At 48.7% G+C, this 18,157-nt stretch overlaps 3 protein-coding genes across 3 annotated transcripts; 2 read left to right on the forward strand and 1 right to left on the reverse strand.

Moving 5' to 3' along the window:
- Positions 1 to 4,073: 4,073 nt before the first annotated feature.
- LOC109735539 (probable glutathione S-transferase GSTU6) lies at positions 4,074 to 5,591 on the forward strand. The gene is made up of 2 exons (XM_020294756.3): positions 4,074 to 4,464; positions 4,663 to 5,591. The coding sequence occupies exons 1-2, from the start codon at positions 4,135 to 4,137 to the stop codon at positions 5,422 to 5,424; spliced, it is 1,092 nt and encodes a 363-aa protein (XP_020150345.1). The 5' UTR covers positions 4,074 to 4,134; the 3' UTR covers positions 5,425 to 5,591.
- Positions 5,592 to 6,507: 916 nt separating this feature from the next.
- LOC123497419 (probable glutathione S-transferase GSTU6) lies at positions 6,508 to 7,470 on the reverse strand. The gene is made up of 2 exons (XM_045233826.2): positions 7,150 to 7,470; positions 6,508 to 6,933 (listed from the first exon to the last, which is right to left on the reverse strand). Exons 1-2 carry the CDS (start codon positions 7,468 to 7,470, stop codon positions 6,508 to 6,510), a joined length of 747 nt encoding a protein of 248 aa, XP_045089761.2.
- Positions 7,471 to 11,005: 3,535 nt separating this feature from the next.
- Positions 11,006 to 14,739, forward strand: LOC141041365 (uncharacterized). Its single transcript, XM_073507509.1, has 4 exons — positions 11,006 to 11,744; positions 11,819 to 11,994; positions 12,283 to 12,432; positions 13,243 to 14,739. Exons 1-4 carry the CDS (start codon positions 11,006 to 11,008, stop codon positions 14,737 to 14,739), a joined length of 2,562 nt encoding a protein of 853 aa, XP_073363610.1.
- The last annotated feature ends 3,418 nt before the right edge of the window (positions 14,740 to 18,157 follow it).

The raw sequence follows: 18,157 nt of genomic DNA on the forward strand, positions 1-18,157 counted from the left end.
CACGGCTCACCGCGGTCAACCACCACGCCCACATTTCCACTCCCATCGGAGTACCATGAGCCTCCACACGTCAAGTCCGGCCAAGTTGTGCTGCGATGGTTCCTCGGCTGCGGGAACGCCATGGGGCTGGAATTTGAAGATGAATGCTGCAGGAGCATTTGCACCTTGCCTTTCCGCTCTTCATCACCTTCGACTCCACCATCGTTGTCGCCCTCCTTCAAGCTGCCATTGTTTTATTTTTTTGAGAAACCCAAAAGCTGCCATTGGTGGTTGCGAGATAGATTTCTTCAGGGCCAGGCCGGCAAAATATAAGGCCCTGTGCCAAACTCTAAAAGGGGCCCTACCTGTGGATACTTGTGATACTTTAAAATATATTTATTCATAGCTCCTCTTTGAGATTGAATTAAATTATCTATTTGTGAACATTTTTCAAATTCGATTTTTTGGCAAATTCATGAACAACTTCTAAAATCCAAGATTTTTTTTGAAATTTGTGAACACTTTTTCAAACTCAGGAACACTTTTCAAATTTGTGATTTTTTAAATCCAAGGACATTTTTTATTCTTCAAATTCTTGAACTTTTTTGAAATTGAAGAACATTTTTTTAATTTGGGATTTTTTTGAAATCGCAAATATTTTCTAAAATTCAAAAAAAAAATCAAATTAGTGAACATTTTTTGAATCCCTTGATCGGCATACCGATGCTTGGTTGGCTCAAGTTTGTTCACACCAGTCCGAGTCATTCAAGAAACCGCGTTGATACTTGACAACTCTTCCAAAGCGAAGAATAATACGTACTATTACTAGATAGGTTCAATGACCAGCCAACTAATTTGACCCTCGTGATGGCGCGGTCGTGGCAGCCGGCGGGGAGAAGGGAAGGGCCGGCGCTGTCAGGGAAGGCATCGTCGACGTACTGTATTATGTTGAGCGAGCCGCGGACAGGCTTGGGTAAATTCTATTCGGCGTTTATCAAAGGATCAAAGGCTCAAAGGCAAATGTGTACGTAGTCGTTCACACGAGCAGCAAATCAATTTAAAAATCAAGCCATTAATGCAAAGTGTCAATTGGTATTTCAGCCTACAAACAGAGAACTAATGATGGTAAGGGTTCGCGCGATTTGGACGCGGATGGTTCGGCCCGCGGTGGGTCTAACGAGACTGTGGGCTGGCCGGCCCAGTCGATGGGGGGTCCTGGGGAGGGGGGGGGGGGGGGGCTGCGACCCCGATGAATTCCCTTAGGTTTGGCTCCTTCGGTGCGGCGTCAACCCCCAGCCGATTGTGGGGGCACAGGGCTGACATGGATGACCCGGTGGAACAGGAGTTGCCACCGTCGTTATCTTCGTTGGCCTCGCCTGCTGCGCCATCTGTGGCCGAGGGGGGGGGGGGGGGGTATGAAGGGAGCGACCCCTCCTGCCTCGCCTTCTTCGTCTCGTCGACTTCTGCTTGGGGGTGTGGTGGGGGACACTAGGGGCGTGTTTGGTTGCCTGGGTAAAGCCCAACCAGGCCCGCGCGGGAAGCAAGAGACCCGTTTGGTTGCCTGGTTTCAGGGTTGGGCCTGCATCGCATGCTTCTTAAAGCAGCCCAGAGCCTGGCCCGCTGGAAACCCAGGAATCGACAGTTTCTCCTGAGCCAGGCCGAGCGGAGCGCAACCGAGTAGGCCCTTGCACGAGTGGAGACGGAAGGGATGCAAGGCGTTTAAGTGGTGTCTTCTTCAACCTCGAGTAAGCTCCTCTCTAATCTCCTCTCTTCCATGCCCCTCTAATCTACACAACGATGCTTCCATTCGTGGTAAGCTCTACACGAAAAAGATGCACCTTGATGCTACGGTTCCATTCAGGCGATCGGTTTGTAGTTTCGTCGGTCGTAAGTTCTTAATCTCGTCTTCCCGTTTGGAGCTATTCTGGACGAATTTTGTCAGATTTGTCGCACACGATCGATCATTTGAAATTTTCTTTGACCAGCAGCCTAATCTCACAGTTCCTCACAACATTCGTGTTGTAAGTTTTCGATTTCGACGATCGTAGCTGCATCTCTCTTTGAACAGCAGCACTGATGCCGCCATGTCGAGCTCCTCTGTCCTCTGCTCAAAGCCCTCCTATTCGTCCCTCTCGATGCCAACGCCCTTCCCCTTGATCTCCTTGCACGCGTCCTACTACACTAGAGTCGTTTTCGGCGTCGCTCATCTCGGCCTACTCTCTGTCGTCCTCCTACTGCACTGACACTGCAATGGCGCGCTCACTGCTTCTTGTGTCCTCTGCCTCCGTGCACACTGCAGTTCGCCGCGCCGCTGACGGGGTCGATCATCTTAGCCTCCTCTCTCTCGCCCTACTACACTGGAGTCATTTCCCGTGTCGATCATCTCGGCCTCCTCTCTCGTCCACTGCACTGACGATAGCATGGCGCGGGCAGTGCATTCTTCTCCTCTGTTGACTGTCTTTGCGCGAGCACCGCAACTAGTTCGCCGACGGTGTCGCTCGCCGTGCCGCCGACGGGGTCGCTCGTCCACGACTCCATGCTCGTCATGTCGGACACGGCGCCACGACCACTATCCACCGCAGTCGCCATGGTCCGGCGCACACTGCATTTCTTCTCCTCCTTCCTCTACTAGCTCTTAACCCTGTGTACTAAGTGCAAGTGCTAACTCTTAATCATACCCCATGCGGGTAACCAAACAGCGTGTAGTTGCATGCGTCGAGACAATGCAGGCAACCAAACAACATGCCAAAGTTGATCCACTAATGCAGCCAGTCCATATGCAGGCTGTTTTTCGAGAGCCAGGCTGAGTGGAGAAGCGTATGCAATGCGGGTACTGTTGTCGACGGCAACCAAACACGCCCTAGGCAAGCCGCCTTGTCCAGCCCTACCAGCCCGCGTTGCCCTGGGCCGGCGCCATCCCCTGAGGAGTTCTCGGGGGGGATTGGCTTCGGCAAAGAGGGTGACCTCACCTGGAGGTCTTTCGCCCGTCGTGGGTATGCATCGGCCGAGGACTCCCGAGTGCAGCCCGCGCGTGACTCCGAGGGGGTCTCCGGTGCCCGAGCGCTTGACTCTGAGGGGGTCTCCGGCGCCTGCGCCCGTGGAGGTGGGTGCGACTTCTCCAGTAGGGCAGATGGCAGGCGGCCATAGCCCGACTGGCTTGGTGGACATACTACTTTTCAAGAAAATCGCGTTGATACTTGACAACTTTTCCAAACCGAAGAATAATACGTACTACTACTAGATAGGTTCAATGACCAGCCAACCAATTTGGCGCGGTCGTGGCCGCCGGCGGGGAGAAGGGAAGGGCCGGCGCAGTTGGGGAAGGCCTTGTCGACGTACTGTATTATGTTGAGCGAGCCGCGTACAGACATGGCGCCGTGGATCAGCCACAGCTGCACCTTGCTGTGGCGCAGCAGGTCATCGATCCTGTTGTTGTTCCTCGTGTCCTGGTCCTGCTCCACGCAATCGTAGGTCAGGCCCTTGAGGGCGGAGCGTGAGCCGCACCCGCAGCACGTGCCGGCCATTCCGGCGGGTCTTGATTTGCACGTAGCTAAGCTTTGTGTTTGTGGTTATTCCTGCCTGCACGTACTTTCTTGGTGCTTTGGTTGTAATGTTTGACTTTTGAGGATGCAGCGAGAGAGGTCAAATTGTTTGGTTGGTCTTTGAACCATATCTGGCCTGGTTACTATTCTTGGGTTTAGAAAAGTAATCAAGTATGACAAAAAAAGTAGACATACAGATTTTGTAGCAATTGTTACGTAATAAGGATAGCAATTCTGAAAAAAGTACGACCGTACGCCAGCTTATTGCTATCCGTCTAGAAATCTTTGACTCGGACAGGCATGAGCAAACTTTAGCCAGCGGGGAACAGAGAGCAGGCAATGAGGCCTCGTTTGGGTAAATCTTATTCGGCGTTCAAGAAACCGCGTTACGATACTTGACAACTTTTCCAAAGCGAAGAATAATACGTACTACTACTAGGTAGGTAACCAATTTGACCCTCGTGTAATCGTGTCCATCCTTTTGCTCTTCGACAAGTCTACAACTCTACAAATACACACTTCTCCTTCTACCCATCAAACAAACAACCCAACACCAACAAGGGAAAAAACACACAGAGCTAGCCAGCTACGTGCAAAGTTTGAGTTGATTGAAATGGCCGGAGGAGACAACCTGACGCTGGTTGGCATGTGGGCGAGCCCTCACGTCCTGCGAGTGCAGCTCGCGCTCCGCCTTAAGGGCCTGAGCTACGAGTTCGTGGAGATGGTGGGGGAGCAAGGCCTCAAGAACAACAAGAGCGAGCAGCTGCTCCTCAACAGTAAGCTGCCGGTGCTGATCCATGGCGGCAAGCCTATCCGTGGGACGTCGTTGAGCATAATACAGTACATCGACGAGGCCTTCGCTGGCGCCAGCCCCTCCCTCCTTCCCGACGACCACTCCGAGCGTGTTGTGGCTCGTTACTGGGCTGACTTTATCGATGACACGGTATTGTGCTATTTTTTCTAGAATGATTGAAGGTTTTTTTACTAACCTCATCATCAACCGCACAGGAGTTCAAAACATTTTACACGCATGATTGATCGACTTTAATTAAATTCGTCTTCTTCTTATGCTTTGAGTTTCTTTTATGGTAATTATACACTACGGTGGAGTTATTATAGCTTGTACCCTGTGTATGTGCAGCTCGTGAAGGCGATGCACAAGGCGGCATGGGGCAAAACAGACGGGGAGAAGGCCGAGGGGAAGAACCAGGTCGCCTCAGCCGTGGAGACCCTAGAGGGAGCTATGAAAGAGTGCTCCAAGCCCTTCTTTGGAGGCAGCAATGTCGGATATGTGGATGTCGTGCTCGGTAGTCTTCTTGGGTGGGTGCGCGCGACTGACACGATGCAAGGTGTCAAGACCTTCGACGACCCTGCCATCATGCCTCTCCTTGCCATGTGGGCATGCCGCTTTGATGCACTGAAAGCAGTCCAAGTGGTCATGCCAGACATGGGCACGCTGGTCGATTTTGCCATGCCCATGATGTCGGCTCGCCACTCTGGTCGATGGGGCCTCGTCATTTACCTATATGTTTTTGCGGTTCTTCTGCAAATGGTGGCGTCCTATCTCACTTGGTTGGGTCGAGCCGAGGGCAAAGGAGATCCCCAGGACGGAAACCCTTGTTCTCGCCTTCACTGGTTGGCTCCAGGCGCATTACCGTATTGGGGTTGCTATGCCCTTGAAGGCATGGACTTCGTGACCGGATCTATGCCCACGCTGTTTCTTCTCTATGTTTTCGTGAAAGGTTTCAAGAGTAGTATGGTCAGGGTGCTGGTGACGGGAGTCCCTGTGTTAGTCATCACATGGTATTTTCTTACCCTCTACAAGCCGTGTGGCCCTGACACCTTAAACATTACTAGTACATTGATGAGTGCGTTGCCGCGCCCATCCATATTTACCGAATAACTTCAAATAAACAGGAGTATGGCGACACATAACAGGATTGCCGCGCCTTGTGTTGGACATTTATTTTGAATAGAGTTTCGTTGTGTGCATCGTCAATGCAGAGACGAGGAGCATTGTAAAGAAACATGGGAGCTTATTATAATAAAAGGGTTGATTCTTTCTTTTAATTTTCAGAAGGTGAAATTGTCCAGAAAGATGAAAGCATCGAGATCTGGTGGTGTCTTTAGGTAATAACGGTCATGAGGTGGCATCTTCGGTCAGTGAGTTGTTGAACTCAGAGACCGAAAATGCCTTGGTTATGTTACAAAAAAACGGCCTCTAAGACCCCCGTCAAGAATGATGATCTGGATTTGCCAGAAAAATCATACAGTTGTTCTTGGCATTCTTGAAATGATACTCAACCCTCTCTTTCTTCATTTAATTCTACGTCACCTCATAAAAAATGCTAGTTGGCATGCGTGATACTACTAGTTATGATACTCCCATTACAGGTAACCTTATCTGATCCATAGCCCGGCTAAATCAGTAACGTCTATTGTTTATTTCTCATCTACTGTTCGCGTGTCTTTCATCATTGTATCAACATCCAAGACAAAACATGGGTCAGAACCTACATTGTCATCTAAAAAAAACTAATATTTCATTTTCAGGTGTCAAAATATTTCTCTGTGGGCAAGCTACATTTTCTCCACATGAGTTGTATGTTCCACTGGCAAAAAAAGGCAACAATGACATCCAGTTCTTTCTAGGAAGTGCCATCCTTCCGGTCTGTGTATCCTGACAACCATGATGAACACAATCAAATTTTATTCAAGTGACCCTCAACAAGCCGAGGGCGAATGGCTCAGAAAACCAAAAAACTTTCCTCACAGTGGCTAATGCATGACAATCCCATGAGCTGCAGTATGACCACCTTTCATCGAAAGAGCATAGACGGAAAAACAACATATGTATCTGTCTTGCTCACCAAGACAGCACCTTTCAAAATATAGCAACACCGATACGGTAACATTCTCAACACTAGGCAGTGGAAGTCAGAACAAAAGGAATCACCATACAGCTCCCCTCTTTCGTCACCTAAAATCAACTACTACATGCAGTCGCAATTTGCACAAGAAGTGAAGACAAAATTAAAATAACTTGCAGGGATTCACGCGAGCAGTGAGTAGGCACCGGCATGGCCAAGTCGACCAGCTCGCCCACATCTGGCATGAGTCCCTGAACCTTTTTCAACGAACAGAAGCGGTCCTGCCACGCGAGTAGGAGCGGCGTGGTGATAGGGTCGAAGGTCTTCACACTGGCTTGTCTCTTATCGGTGACGCACAGCCATGGAAGAAGGCCACCGAGCACCACATCCACATATCCGGGGCTATCGCCTCCAAAGAAGGGCTTGGAGCACTCTCTCAAAGCTCCCTCTAGCGTCTCCATAGCGGCCGCCACCTGGGCCTTCACCTCTGCCTTCTCCCTGCACGTTACGCTCCATGTCGCCTTCTCCATCGCCTTGACGAGCTGCAAATGCACACGGCACCAGCAGCACAACCGTTATTAAAAAGTTCAAAGCATATACGAAGTCGAAGAGAATCAAACTAATGGCGATCACACATGCGACATGCTTATGATGCAGAGACCCAAGGTGAAACTCTTATGCAATTATGTATAATCGGCTTGATGCGATGATATGATTAATGAGAAAGACTTCTGTTATCAAGAAAAAAAATACAATACCGTGTCATCCATAAAGTCACCCCAGTAGCGAGCGATAGCACGCTCGGAGGGGTCGTCGGGGAGGAGGGAGGAGCCGGCACCGGCGAAGGCCTCGTCGAGGTACTGGATTAGGCTCAACGATATGCCGTAGACAGGCTTGCCGTCGTGGATCAGCACCGGTAGCTTACTGTTGAGGAGCAGCTCATCGCTCTTGTAGTTCTTGAGGCCTTGCTCCTCGACGTACTCGTAGCTCAAGCCCCTGAGGTGGAGCGCGAGTCGCACTCGCAAGACGTGCGGGCTCGCCCAAATCCCCAGCAGCTTCAGGTCGTCTCCTCCGGCCATGTCCTAGGTGCCTGGTGTCGAGCGATCAGCTCAATTAGGCCGGTCTCAGCTTAGTTTGCATGTAAAGGTAGCTTAACGTGTGTTTTTGAGTTTTGATCTTTCTTGCTATATATGATTTCTTGGGGACATGTGGACCAAATTCTTGGGTTGATAACTATTCTTCGACAAGAAAAGTACTATTCTTTGACTTTGACTAGAACATTGTTCATCTACCTCGCCTCGTGGATGGTACACCTCCCAATATTGCACTCGCCATCGATCTGCTGACAAAGTACAGTCATGTGCCTACCAGGAAACATCGAGGAGACGTAAGAGAAATGTTTGGATACATTTAAGGGACTGAAAATCTTGGATTATTTTATAGAGCAGAAGGAACCATGACCTATCAGTGCTAGGCTATCTTGGACGTTATGTACTCTCTCCGTCCGAAAATACTTGTCATAAAAATGAATGTATCTAGACATATTTTAGTTATAGATACATGTACTTTTATCCATTTATGGACAAGAAATTCTGGACGAAGGGAGTACCTAATAACGACCTATCACACATCTGAGTCATGCACTATACACGGTACCACTATATCATCAAAATCGTCAAACAAAGTTTTATATCGGGCTATGAAATCATACTAACACAACAGTGTATGACTTTGACCGATGATGGACTACATTCAGTTGACGCATACATGTCAGTTGAGGCTTTCATGGACTACATGGTACTACCTTTTTTATAGCCATGTGCGTCAACCGATTCAAGATTACTGATTGATTCTCCTTTTATTTAAATACACTTTTTTTGAACTGATTTAATAGTATGTTTTTAAAATCTTATAATTAATATTGTTTCTAAATCTCTATTGGACCGCACCATTGCCAGCTTATATAGACGTTATAGGTCAATACGTCGTTGAATTTATCGCGTCAAGATCTTTGAAACTAGATCCCATGTTAATAGGTTTCGATAAAAAAAATAGTTAGCAAAACATAAAAACCAAAAGAAAAAAAAACAAGCTGAAAGCATGTTTTTTTTTTACCTTTTTCTCTTCGCGGAAGCAAATATGTGTCAAACACATAAGGAAAGTGGCAGATATGTCGTGGTTAGGGTTTCCTAGCCCTGGCGATCTGGAGGCGTATGCCCAGCCGCCACCACCGCCGGCCGCCGTGCCGGCCGTGTGTGGCCTTCCTTCCGCGCCTAGGGCAAGCCTAGGAGTCGGAATTGTGGCGGCCGAGTCCGCCGAGCGGTCGCGCGGCCCCTCGTGGCCCCGAGACTCTGCGGTATGCGAGTTGGGTTCTGGGTGCCCTAACCCCCGACGCAAGGCTGAGATGCAGTCTGCCTACAAAAACCCATCTAGGGTCTGGGAACGAACGCATCAGGAACCGCGTAAGCCACCAGATCGCACAACTCTCAAGCCATCGCCGCCGCTGTTAGCCGAGATGTCGTCGTCCGCGAGCGAGAAAGGCAAGAAGTCGCCGGCGGTCGAAGTGATCCCGGAGGTTGGTGGGGCGCATATAGGGCTCCCTCCGTGGTCGCTGCTCGCCCGAAGCCTTCCAATGGGGGAGCTGTGGCTGCTAGGCGGATCAACCCGCAGATGCAATCGTTGACGATCTGGACGCGGATGAAGACGGCGGACGAGACGGCGGCGCCGTCGATGACCCGGCATCGCGCCGAGCGGGAGGTTGAAGGGCCAGAGGACTTCAGGGAAGGAGAAGATTCTGAGGGCGAGGTAGAGCTAGCGGAGGTGGACCTTGAGGAGGACGGTGTACTGCAGCAACAGGCGCATCCTTGGTCCGTGGTCATGCTGGTGTATTCCCTGGACCGGCCATCGCCTAGCGCCCTATTTGATAACATTGTAGATGGATGGCGGCTAAAGGAGGATTTTGATTACTCGTACCAGGGAAATAATAAGTACCTCGTGCACTTCGGGTGCGAGGCCGATATGTCAAGAATCCTTCGAGGGGGGCCATGGCAGTATGAGCACGATCCGTTGTTAATTGAGGCCTATGATGGTATGAGGAAAGTGTCGGACTATAAGCTGGATAAGATGAGGATATGGGTACGTATTCTTGATGTGCCCATGAACTGGAGGACCGATGCAGTGGTGAAAGCATTATGTGTTAATCTGGGAAAGATCTTGCAAGCGGAGCTCAATGAGAAGGCTGGTAACTATGTTCGGGTCAGGGTGGAGATCCCGGTGTACCGTCCGCTGGAAACTTCAGTAGCTATGTTCGCCAAGCTGCAGGGTACAAGAACTAAGATGGAGTTTGAGATTCAGTACGAGAAGCTGCCACATTTTTGTTATACATGTGGATATCTTGGACACCAAGAGAAGTCTTGTGGTAGGAAACGCAAAGGAGGTTCGCCAACTGGCAAATACAGTGGCAAGTTGCGCTGCTCACCACCACGTCGCTTTGGTCGGCAGTCCGGTACAGTGAGGGCGAAGACGTACCCGACGGTATTTCGGGGGCTTGATTTCTCGTCCGAGAGCACGGCATCATCGGCCCGTGGACGCGGCAGCAAGGGGGCGCGACGAACGGAAGGCGGCTCGGTTCGGCGTCAGCAACAGGCCGAGGAGCATAGCACTGGGAACCCTGCGGTGGACGAGCTACTGGCTGCAAAAATGGAGGCTACGTCTGAGGGTAGCAAGGACGTGTTGAAGGAGCCACATGCAGCTACAGTGGGAGATGGTGCTAGCCACGGACTCGCCACATCGGGTGTTCAGAGCTCCAACCACTCTGAACCAAGGAGTTCTGACATGATACCAGCCATGCGCAATCTTTCACATGAAATCACCATGGCTAACGCTGATCTCTCTGATGATTTATCAACCCTGGGCAAGCGTGCAGCCGTTGGAGACAATAGTACTGCTTCTGTACAGGAGGCGGGAGACCTTGCTTTGGTGCCATATGATAATAAGGCCACCTTGGCCGATCGTGTGCTTTCAGGTACCCCCAAAAAGCGCAGAACGTCGGGAACTCGGGAGGTGCAGCAGTCCCAGCATGAGGGTGAGGTGGCTGACCAGGAGATGGTGGACCGGACCAACAACTTGGAGGCTGTCGGCACAGGGGCCGCCGACGAACTGACGGGGCCGGCGGAGCCCCGTCAGAAAATGAATCTCCTCAGTTGGAACTGCCGAGGGGGTGGGAACTCTCGGACAGTTCGTGACCTTGTGAGTCTAGTGCAGGCTCACTCCCCGAGTATCGTTTTTCTTTGTGAGACTAGGCAGTCTAAGAATAAAATGAAACGTCTTCGTGCTAGGTTAGGTTTGAGAGGTTTTGATGCTTTTGATTGTGTTGGCCGTAGTGGTGGTCTTGCTTTGTATTGGCATGAGTCTTTGAGTCTTGATGTAAAAGAAATAAATGAACGATATATTGATGCGTATGTAACTGGTACGGCGGGTGAGCCACCCTGGAGGCTTACCTGTGTCTACGGCGAGCCACGGACGGAGGACCGTCATCGCATGTGGTCCCTTCTCCGTGATCTTCACTAAAAGGCCAACCTGCCGTGGGTCGTTGTGGGAGACTTTAACGAAGCGATGTGGAGTTTTGAGCACTTCTCTGACACACCGCGTTCAGCAGGTCAGATGCTTGATTTCAGAGATGTTCTTGAGGTTTGTGGTTTGGGCGACCTTGGTTTTGCAGGTCTGCCCTATACTTTTGATAATCGTCGAGGGGGGCGGGCTAATGTAAAGGTCCGCCTCGACCGCGCCGTGGCCAACAACATGTGGAGAGATGTCTTCGCTCATGCCAGGGTGGAGCACCTGGTGGCGCCCAGCTCCGACCACTTGCCCATCTTGCTTCGATGCGCGCTCGAGGAGACGAGCCAGGCAACAGGCAGGAGATGCAGACAGTATGAGGTAATGTGGGAACGGGACCCATCCCTGCCCGAGGTAATTATGAACACATGGACTGAGTTGGGTGCTATGCTGAATCTTGGTGATATTGCTTCCGGCTTGGGTAACTTGATGAAAAAACTGCAAGGCTGGAGCTGCAAAATTTTTGGTAATGTGATTAAGGAAATTAACAAATCTCGCTCCCGCTTGGAGGAGCTTATGTCGATGAATGCAGATAGGAAAGACATACGGGAGGAGACCGACCGCATGAACGAGCTGCTATACAGAGAGGAGATGTTGGGGATGCAGCGGTCTCGTATTGCATGGCTGAGGGAAGGCGACCGCAACACTCAATTTTTTCACCGGAAAGCGGTGTGGCGTGCGCGGAAAAATCGCATTAAGGCACTCATTGATGAGGAAGGGGTCACGTACAGGGACCATGGTTCCATGGCGGCTATGGCCACGGCCTACTTTTCTAAGCTTTTTACTGCTGATTCTCTCTATGTGCGGATCCAGTTATAGATCTGATACAGACTCGTGTGACTGACAGTATGAATGATGGCCTGTGCGCAGATTTTTCAGATAAGGAAATAGCTGATGCTCTCTTCCAGATTGGACCACTCAAGGCGTCAGGGCCGGATGGATTCCCAGCCCGCTTCTTCCAGAGGAACTGGGCAGTTATGAGAGAACAGGTTATGGCAGGAGTGCGGGAATTTTTTCGTACAGGGATCATGCCTGAGGGGGTGAATGACACTTCCATTGTTCTCATCCCGAAGGTGGATAACCCGGAGAGGCTAACTGAGTTTCGTCCAATAAGCCTATGCAATGTCATATATAAGGTGGTGTCAAAGTGTTTGGTGAATCGACTGAGACCTATTTTGGATAATATTATCTCTCCTCAACAAAGTGCCTTTGTCCCTGGCAGGATGATTACATATAATGCACTAATTGCCTTTGAGTGTTTCCACTTTATTCAGCAGGAGAAGGACCCTAGCAAGAGCTTCTGCGCATATAAGCTGGATTTATCAAAAGCTTATGACAGGGTGGACTGGATCTTCTTGGAGCGAATGATGAAAAAGATGGGCTTCGCTCGCCGGTGGGTGGACTGGATTATGGCTTGCGTCACCTCGGTGAGATATACAGTGAAATTCAATGGAACCCTCTTGGAATCATTTGCACCGTCGCGCGGGCTACGGCAAGGTGATCCTTTGTCCCCGTTTTTGTTCCTGTTTGTGCCTGATGGTCTATCTGCGTTATTGAAAGATGGAGAGCAAAGAGGAGATTATACCCCGCTAAAAATATGCCGAAGAGCGCCGGAAGTGTCTCACTTATTATTCGCAGATGATACGTTGCTCTTCTTCAAGGCAAAGGCGGACCAAGCTAAAAAGGTCCAACAAGTGCTAAATACATATGCAAAGGCCACTGGACAATATATTAATCCGTCTAAATGCAGTGCCCTGTTTGGCACTTCGTGTCCAGCCATGATGCAAGACGTGGTGAGAGATATTCTCCATATCGGTACTGTTACTTTTGAGGAAAAGTACCTAGGCCTTCCAACGCCCGAGGGTCGCATGTCTCGAGGTAAATTTCAGAATCTGCAGTCCCGGTTGTTGAAAAGGATTATTGCGTGGGGCGACACCCTCTCTCTGGCTGGCAAGGAGACTATGATCAACGCAGTAGCTCAGGCCATCCCTACGTATATTATGAGTGTTTTCAAGTTACCTATGTCTGTCTGCGATGATCTGAACAGAATGGTCCGGAATTTTTGGTGGGGGGCATCGGAAGGCAAGCGGAAAACACATTGGATAGCATGGCCAAGGATACCAGCTCAGAAAAGCAAGGGTGGTTTGGGATTCAGAGATTTCCGCCTCTTCAACCAGGCGCTCCTAGCGAGACAGGCTTGGCGTTTGCTAACTAATCCTACCAGCTTGTGTGCGCAGGTTCTCAAGGCACGGTACTATCATGACGGGCGCCTCGAAGATACGGTATTCTCGGGGAATGCATCTCCGACTTGGCAGGCGATTCAGCACGACCTCGAGCTCTTGAAAAAGGGCATCATATGGCGCGTCGGGGGCGGGCAGGACATCCGCATTTGGCAAGACCGGTGGCTGCCTAGGGAGCCATCACGCCAACCCATATCCCTGCAGGGTACGTGCCGCCTAAGGAGGGTGGCGGAGCTCCTGGATGGCGAGGGGTCCTGGCGCATGGACCTGCTCCACCGCTACTTCCTCCCTGCGGATGTCGACGTCATCATCAGTATCCGTACGTCGACCCGCGTCACCGAGGATATTATTGCATGGGCACCGGAGAGGAACGGTATCTTCACCGTTCGGTCTGCCTACCGCCTGGCCATGGACGAGCGCGAGCGTCCTTTGGCTTCCGCCACGAGCAGGGCACCGGATGGTCGTCGCGCCATCTGGAAGATCATATGGGGGTGCCCTGCTCCCCCTAAGGTACGCGTGTTCACTTGGAGAGTCGTCACCAACTCACTTGCTACTTGGGCCAATAAAGCCTCGCGACACCTCGAGCTTACTGACATTTGCCCCTTGTGTGGTGTTGAACGCGAGGATGGATTCCATGCGCTTTGCAGGTGTCCCTTGGCAAGAGAGCTCTGGCGAGTTATGGCCTTGGACTGGAACATCCCCAAGGTGGAGGCCATCGTCAACACTGGCCCAGAGTGGATCTTTTCACTGCTGGACCCCTTGGATGAGACGGCGAGATTGGTGGTGCTCATGACCATGTGGAGAGTATGGCATGTCCGGAATGAGATCACACACGACAAGGCGCCGCCCACTGCCGAAGCCTCTCGACGCTTTTTGCACGGATACATCAACTCACTCATGTGCATACAACAACATCCTGATGGTAACCTAGAGAAAGGGAAGATGGTGGTCCTGCCTTCACCACCACGCGCTCCAGAAAGTACGGCGCCCAAGGTGCGCGCACACTGGGTACCGCCCCAGCCGGGCTGGGTTAAGTTGAACACGGATGGGAGCTACATAGCGGCCACAGGTGCGGCGGGAGGAGGTATGATCCTGCGTGATGACAGAGGCGAGATCATCTACAACGCATGTAGGGAGCTACGTACATGCGACAACGCTTTAGAGGTGGAGCTAGAAGCGTGCAGAGAAGGCTTGGAGCTGGCCTTGCACCGATCTAACCTACCTATTCTGGTTGAGTTGGATAGCGCGGAGGCGGTGTTGATGATTACAGCACGCGAGATGGATAGATCGTCACATCATGCACTTATAAAGGAGATTCGTAGGTTGGCTGGAAGCGATGCTAGGGAGATCTCTTTTACTCTTTGTAGCCGTCTGCAGAACAGGATTAGTCATGAGCTGGCCGCCTATGGCCGTAGCACTCCGCGCACAGCAGTCTGGCTTACTGCCGGGATGGACTTTGTTGTAAATCTGGCTCTCGCTGAGAAGCCTCCTTGAGTAATGAGAATTCCTTTTTCCCCGCAAAAAAAGAAGCAAATATGTGTCTGCAAGAGAAGCAAATCTGTGTCTCCCATGGAAGCAAAAAAAACACAACTTTTTTTTCCTTTTTCGAGTGTGCCTCTCATGGAAGAAAATTTGTGGCTCCACGAGAAGCAAATTTATGCTCCCGTGAAAGCAAAAAAAAACAATTTGTTTTCCTTTTCAGAGAGGCATAGTTGTGCCTCTCATGGAAGAAAATCTGTGCCTCCGGTCGAAGCCTAAAAACGTTTTTTTTCCTTTTCCGAGAGGCACAGAAAGAAAAAAAATGTGTTTTTCTGCGGGAAAGACAACTTTTTCTCCAAAACCTAGGGAAAAGTGGACCAAAACAAAAAGGCAAAAAAAAAGAAAAAACCATTGATGGCCCGAAAATACGTAAAGGGAAATATAAAAACAAAATCCTGAGAGAGCGCCCATCATGCGACACGTGGCGACGGCTGACCAAAGTGACCTTTGAGGAGCTCCCGCAAGGGGTGCGAAAAATTAGCACCTACGATCACCCAAGACCAATATGAAGATGCATAACGGGTTGGGATCACGATTTTTATCGTCACCGAGTTGCGGCGGAAGAAGAACATGTTGGTGTAGATCGTACTTAGAGTCCCTCGAACCGTCATGAACGATCCCTCGTACTGCCCATGAACAGTCCCTTTAACCGAAGACGGATAGCACAACCTCTCTACTTGGTTGCAAGCATGCAGCCTTCACGATCCGGTAGCGATTCGCCTTCCACAGCTAATCGTCGCCAGAATTAGAGGGAGGAGATTAGAACCACGCGGGGCTTGTAATTATGATGACAAGAGGATTAGCCACACTGTAATTATCCAACTAGGACCAACTAGAACATGAACTAGAAGAACTAGAGGAGGCTCCAAAACTTGTGTATCCAAAGGGTGGAAATCGAGCCTCCTCTAGTTCTTCCGGATCCTCTCATAACTATTCCATATATTCATGAAATAATTCCACCAATATATTCTCATGACTCTTGTCCTACTAACACTCAGCGGACCGTGATCGCCTTAAGCTTGTGACCCCATAGGTTCAGTAACTCACCGACATGGATGAAACCTTTCGTTCAATGACCGACAGCGGGATTGTTCCATATTGGTCCCTGTGATCACACGAATGATATTCAAGTGAACATTTGGTTATCATGTGATGTTCCCTTTGCTTCGTAATACTTCACAAAACCGGAGATGCATCGGTATCCTCCTGAGTCATCACCATGCTCACTATACCGAAATCCTCATTATCGGTTTTGTTCTTCTTTCTCGTTATTGTGTTCTGGCATCCCTGTGAAGAAGTCATGTGTGTCTGGCCAGACGATGATTGATGCCGTCACACTAAGAGGGCCCTAATAATATCTCTCCATCGTCAGAGGAGCAAATCCCACTCTTGAGCTATCCGGTCAATTGGTAAACTTTCCGATGAACCTATAAGTTCTCGCTATAATCTCCGTGTTACAGGTGACGTTTGAGCAACCCCAAAGCCCATCGTACAGTAAGAAGTACTGTTCAAAAAATCTTCCGATTCAGCGATTTATCGTTCAATTTATCGCTACTTCTGGGGTGACCGATAAGATTATGCCTTATCTTCACCGTTTATCGTTTAGGCCGATTTATCGCTCTGACAAGCAATTTATCAGAATCTACAGATAAATCAAGCCTATTCCTAGCACTAGTTTTGAAAAACCTATGTTTATTTGTGTTTTGTGGACCTTGTTAAGCAATATGTACTATTGTCCTATTTTGTTTGTTATTATATGAGGATTCAGAGGTTAGGAATCAAGTAACACTTCTGTCCAATATTTTTTTGGTGTCGAATATAGCATATTTTAGTGTTGGTAACCTAGTATTTGCAAAAAATAGCCGATTATTAGTCGACCAATAAAATCGATTAATCGGCTGATTTCTGATTAATCTCTAATCCTGACCAGAGCGAGACGCTAATGATAAGTGATATCCTCACATTGGTAAGAAGTGACAATAATACTCCTGATCTAAGGAGCAATATCGCACATTAACACTCCGTGTTATTAGAATTGAATGCAACCGATATTAACTCATTTCATAACAAACAAGATTGGGTCGATTCAATATAATCGTTCTTCCAACGTCATAATATCAATGTTGTTTTAGGACCATCATTACACTTAACGATATCCTAAGATCCAGAAAACATGATCACCAACAACACTTGAGCTAGTCTTAGAGGCGAGACTATTAAACTTTTATTTACCGTTTATCATTCCACATATGTATATGAGTTTTCCACCGAATCACATATTCCAGGATCATAGCAGTTATAGCATAGAATATAAACTCTTAACTATGAATATGGAAATAAAATAATACAAATGTTATTGCCTCTGGGGCATATTTCCAACAGTCTCCCACTTGCACTAGAGTCAGTAATCTAGTTAACACTTTTAACTTTTATACCAATGGCAATCCGGTGTCATTCCATGCTTTGCTTGTGGTATAGACTTCGTCCTATCGATTCTGACAACTTCAGACCCGTTTGTATCATTTGCATTTCTATGCATCCGTCATGCTTTCACATGAATTCATAATTTATGTGAAACAAGCTTAGTATATATTGAATCACTGGCAAGACTTTTGGTTCCTTAGATTGAGCCATAGAACCACTATATGAGAATCGTGTTCTATTTGCACAATCATCTAGAAAACATACTAAGTTCATAAATGAACTTTTGATTCATCACCCTCTATTGTTGCTTATAAAGCGACAATATACTCAAGCTTCCGTTATAGAATTCACTACAATAACTTTCTTGGACCAACTCCAACTTACTGTGCCACCATATTCATTTAATTGAAATCAAAATTCGTTTGAAGCACCGATTGAAGTTTTTTGACAATGTACTACTTACATCAAGCATGTATTGATGTAAACTCCTTACACCAATCTCTTCATTTTCTCCATATGCGAGAAACATGTCGTCAGTACTCAACGACATTTTTACTATTGTCCTATGATCAACAGTTTGACCTTTCTGCTAACTTTGCTCACAACTTTACTTGGAGTACTGGACTTATATGGTTATTTACATACCATGGAATTAACACAAGTGTGATTGAAATCATGTATTCCACTCATCAGTATTTCACGACACCGATTCTTGCTAAGAACTCCTTCCATCTTGAAAGAACATGCGGTGCCCCCATGTTTGGTTTTGGTAATTGATGACAATATCTATGGACTAATGGTTGCCTTGAGTTATATTTGAAGGTTTTGTCCATAGGATTTTCTTGGAGTACATGTGTTGGTTTCAAGGAGAGTTTGTGTCGACCAAGGTGCTATTCAAGGAATTACATAAAGATTGGTATTGTGAGAGGTTGATCAAGACTAAGTCAAA

The sequence above is a fragment of the Aegilops tauschii genome, chromosome 2 (genome assembly GCF_002575655.3).
Source record: "Aegilops tauschii subsp. strangulata cultivar AL8/78 chromosome 2, Aet v6.0, whole genome shotgun sequence".
In the NCBI taxonomy this organism is placed as follows: Eukaryota; Viridiplantae; Streptophyta; class Magnoliopsida; order Poales; family Poaceae; genus Aegilops; species Aegilops tauschii.

Coding starts and splice junctions, on each gene's coding strand:
- LOC109735539 (XM_020294756.3), top strand. CDS start 4,135: ATGGCCGGAGGAGACAACCTGACGCTGGTTGGCATGTGGGCGAGCCCT. Junction 4,465..4,662: donor CTGACTTTATCGATGACACG/GTATTGTGCTAT, acceptor GTGTATGTGCAG/CTCGTGAAGGCGATGCACAA.
- LOC123497419 (XM_045233826.2), bottom strand. CDS start 7,470: ATGGCCGGAGGAGACGACCTGAAGCTGCTGGGGATTTGGGCGAGCCCG. Junction 6,934..7,149: donor GTGACTTTATGGATGACACG/GTATTGTATTTT, acceptor GTGCATTTGCAG/CTCGTCAAGGCGATGGAGAA.
- LOC141041365 (XM_073507509.1), top strand. CDS start 11,006: ATGTGGAGTTTTGAGCACTTCTCTGACACACCGCGTTCAGCAGGTCAG. Junction 11,745..11,818: donor GGTCACGTACAGGGACCATG/GTTCCATGGCGG, acceptor GTGCGGATCCAG/TTATAGATCTGATACAGACT. Junction 12,433..13,242: donor TTATGGCTTGCGTCACCTCG/GTGAGATATACA, acceptor TTGTGTGCGCAG/GTTCTCAAGGCACGGTACTA.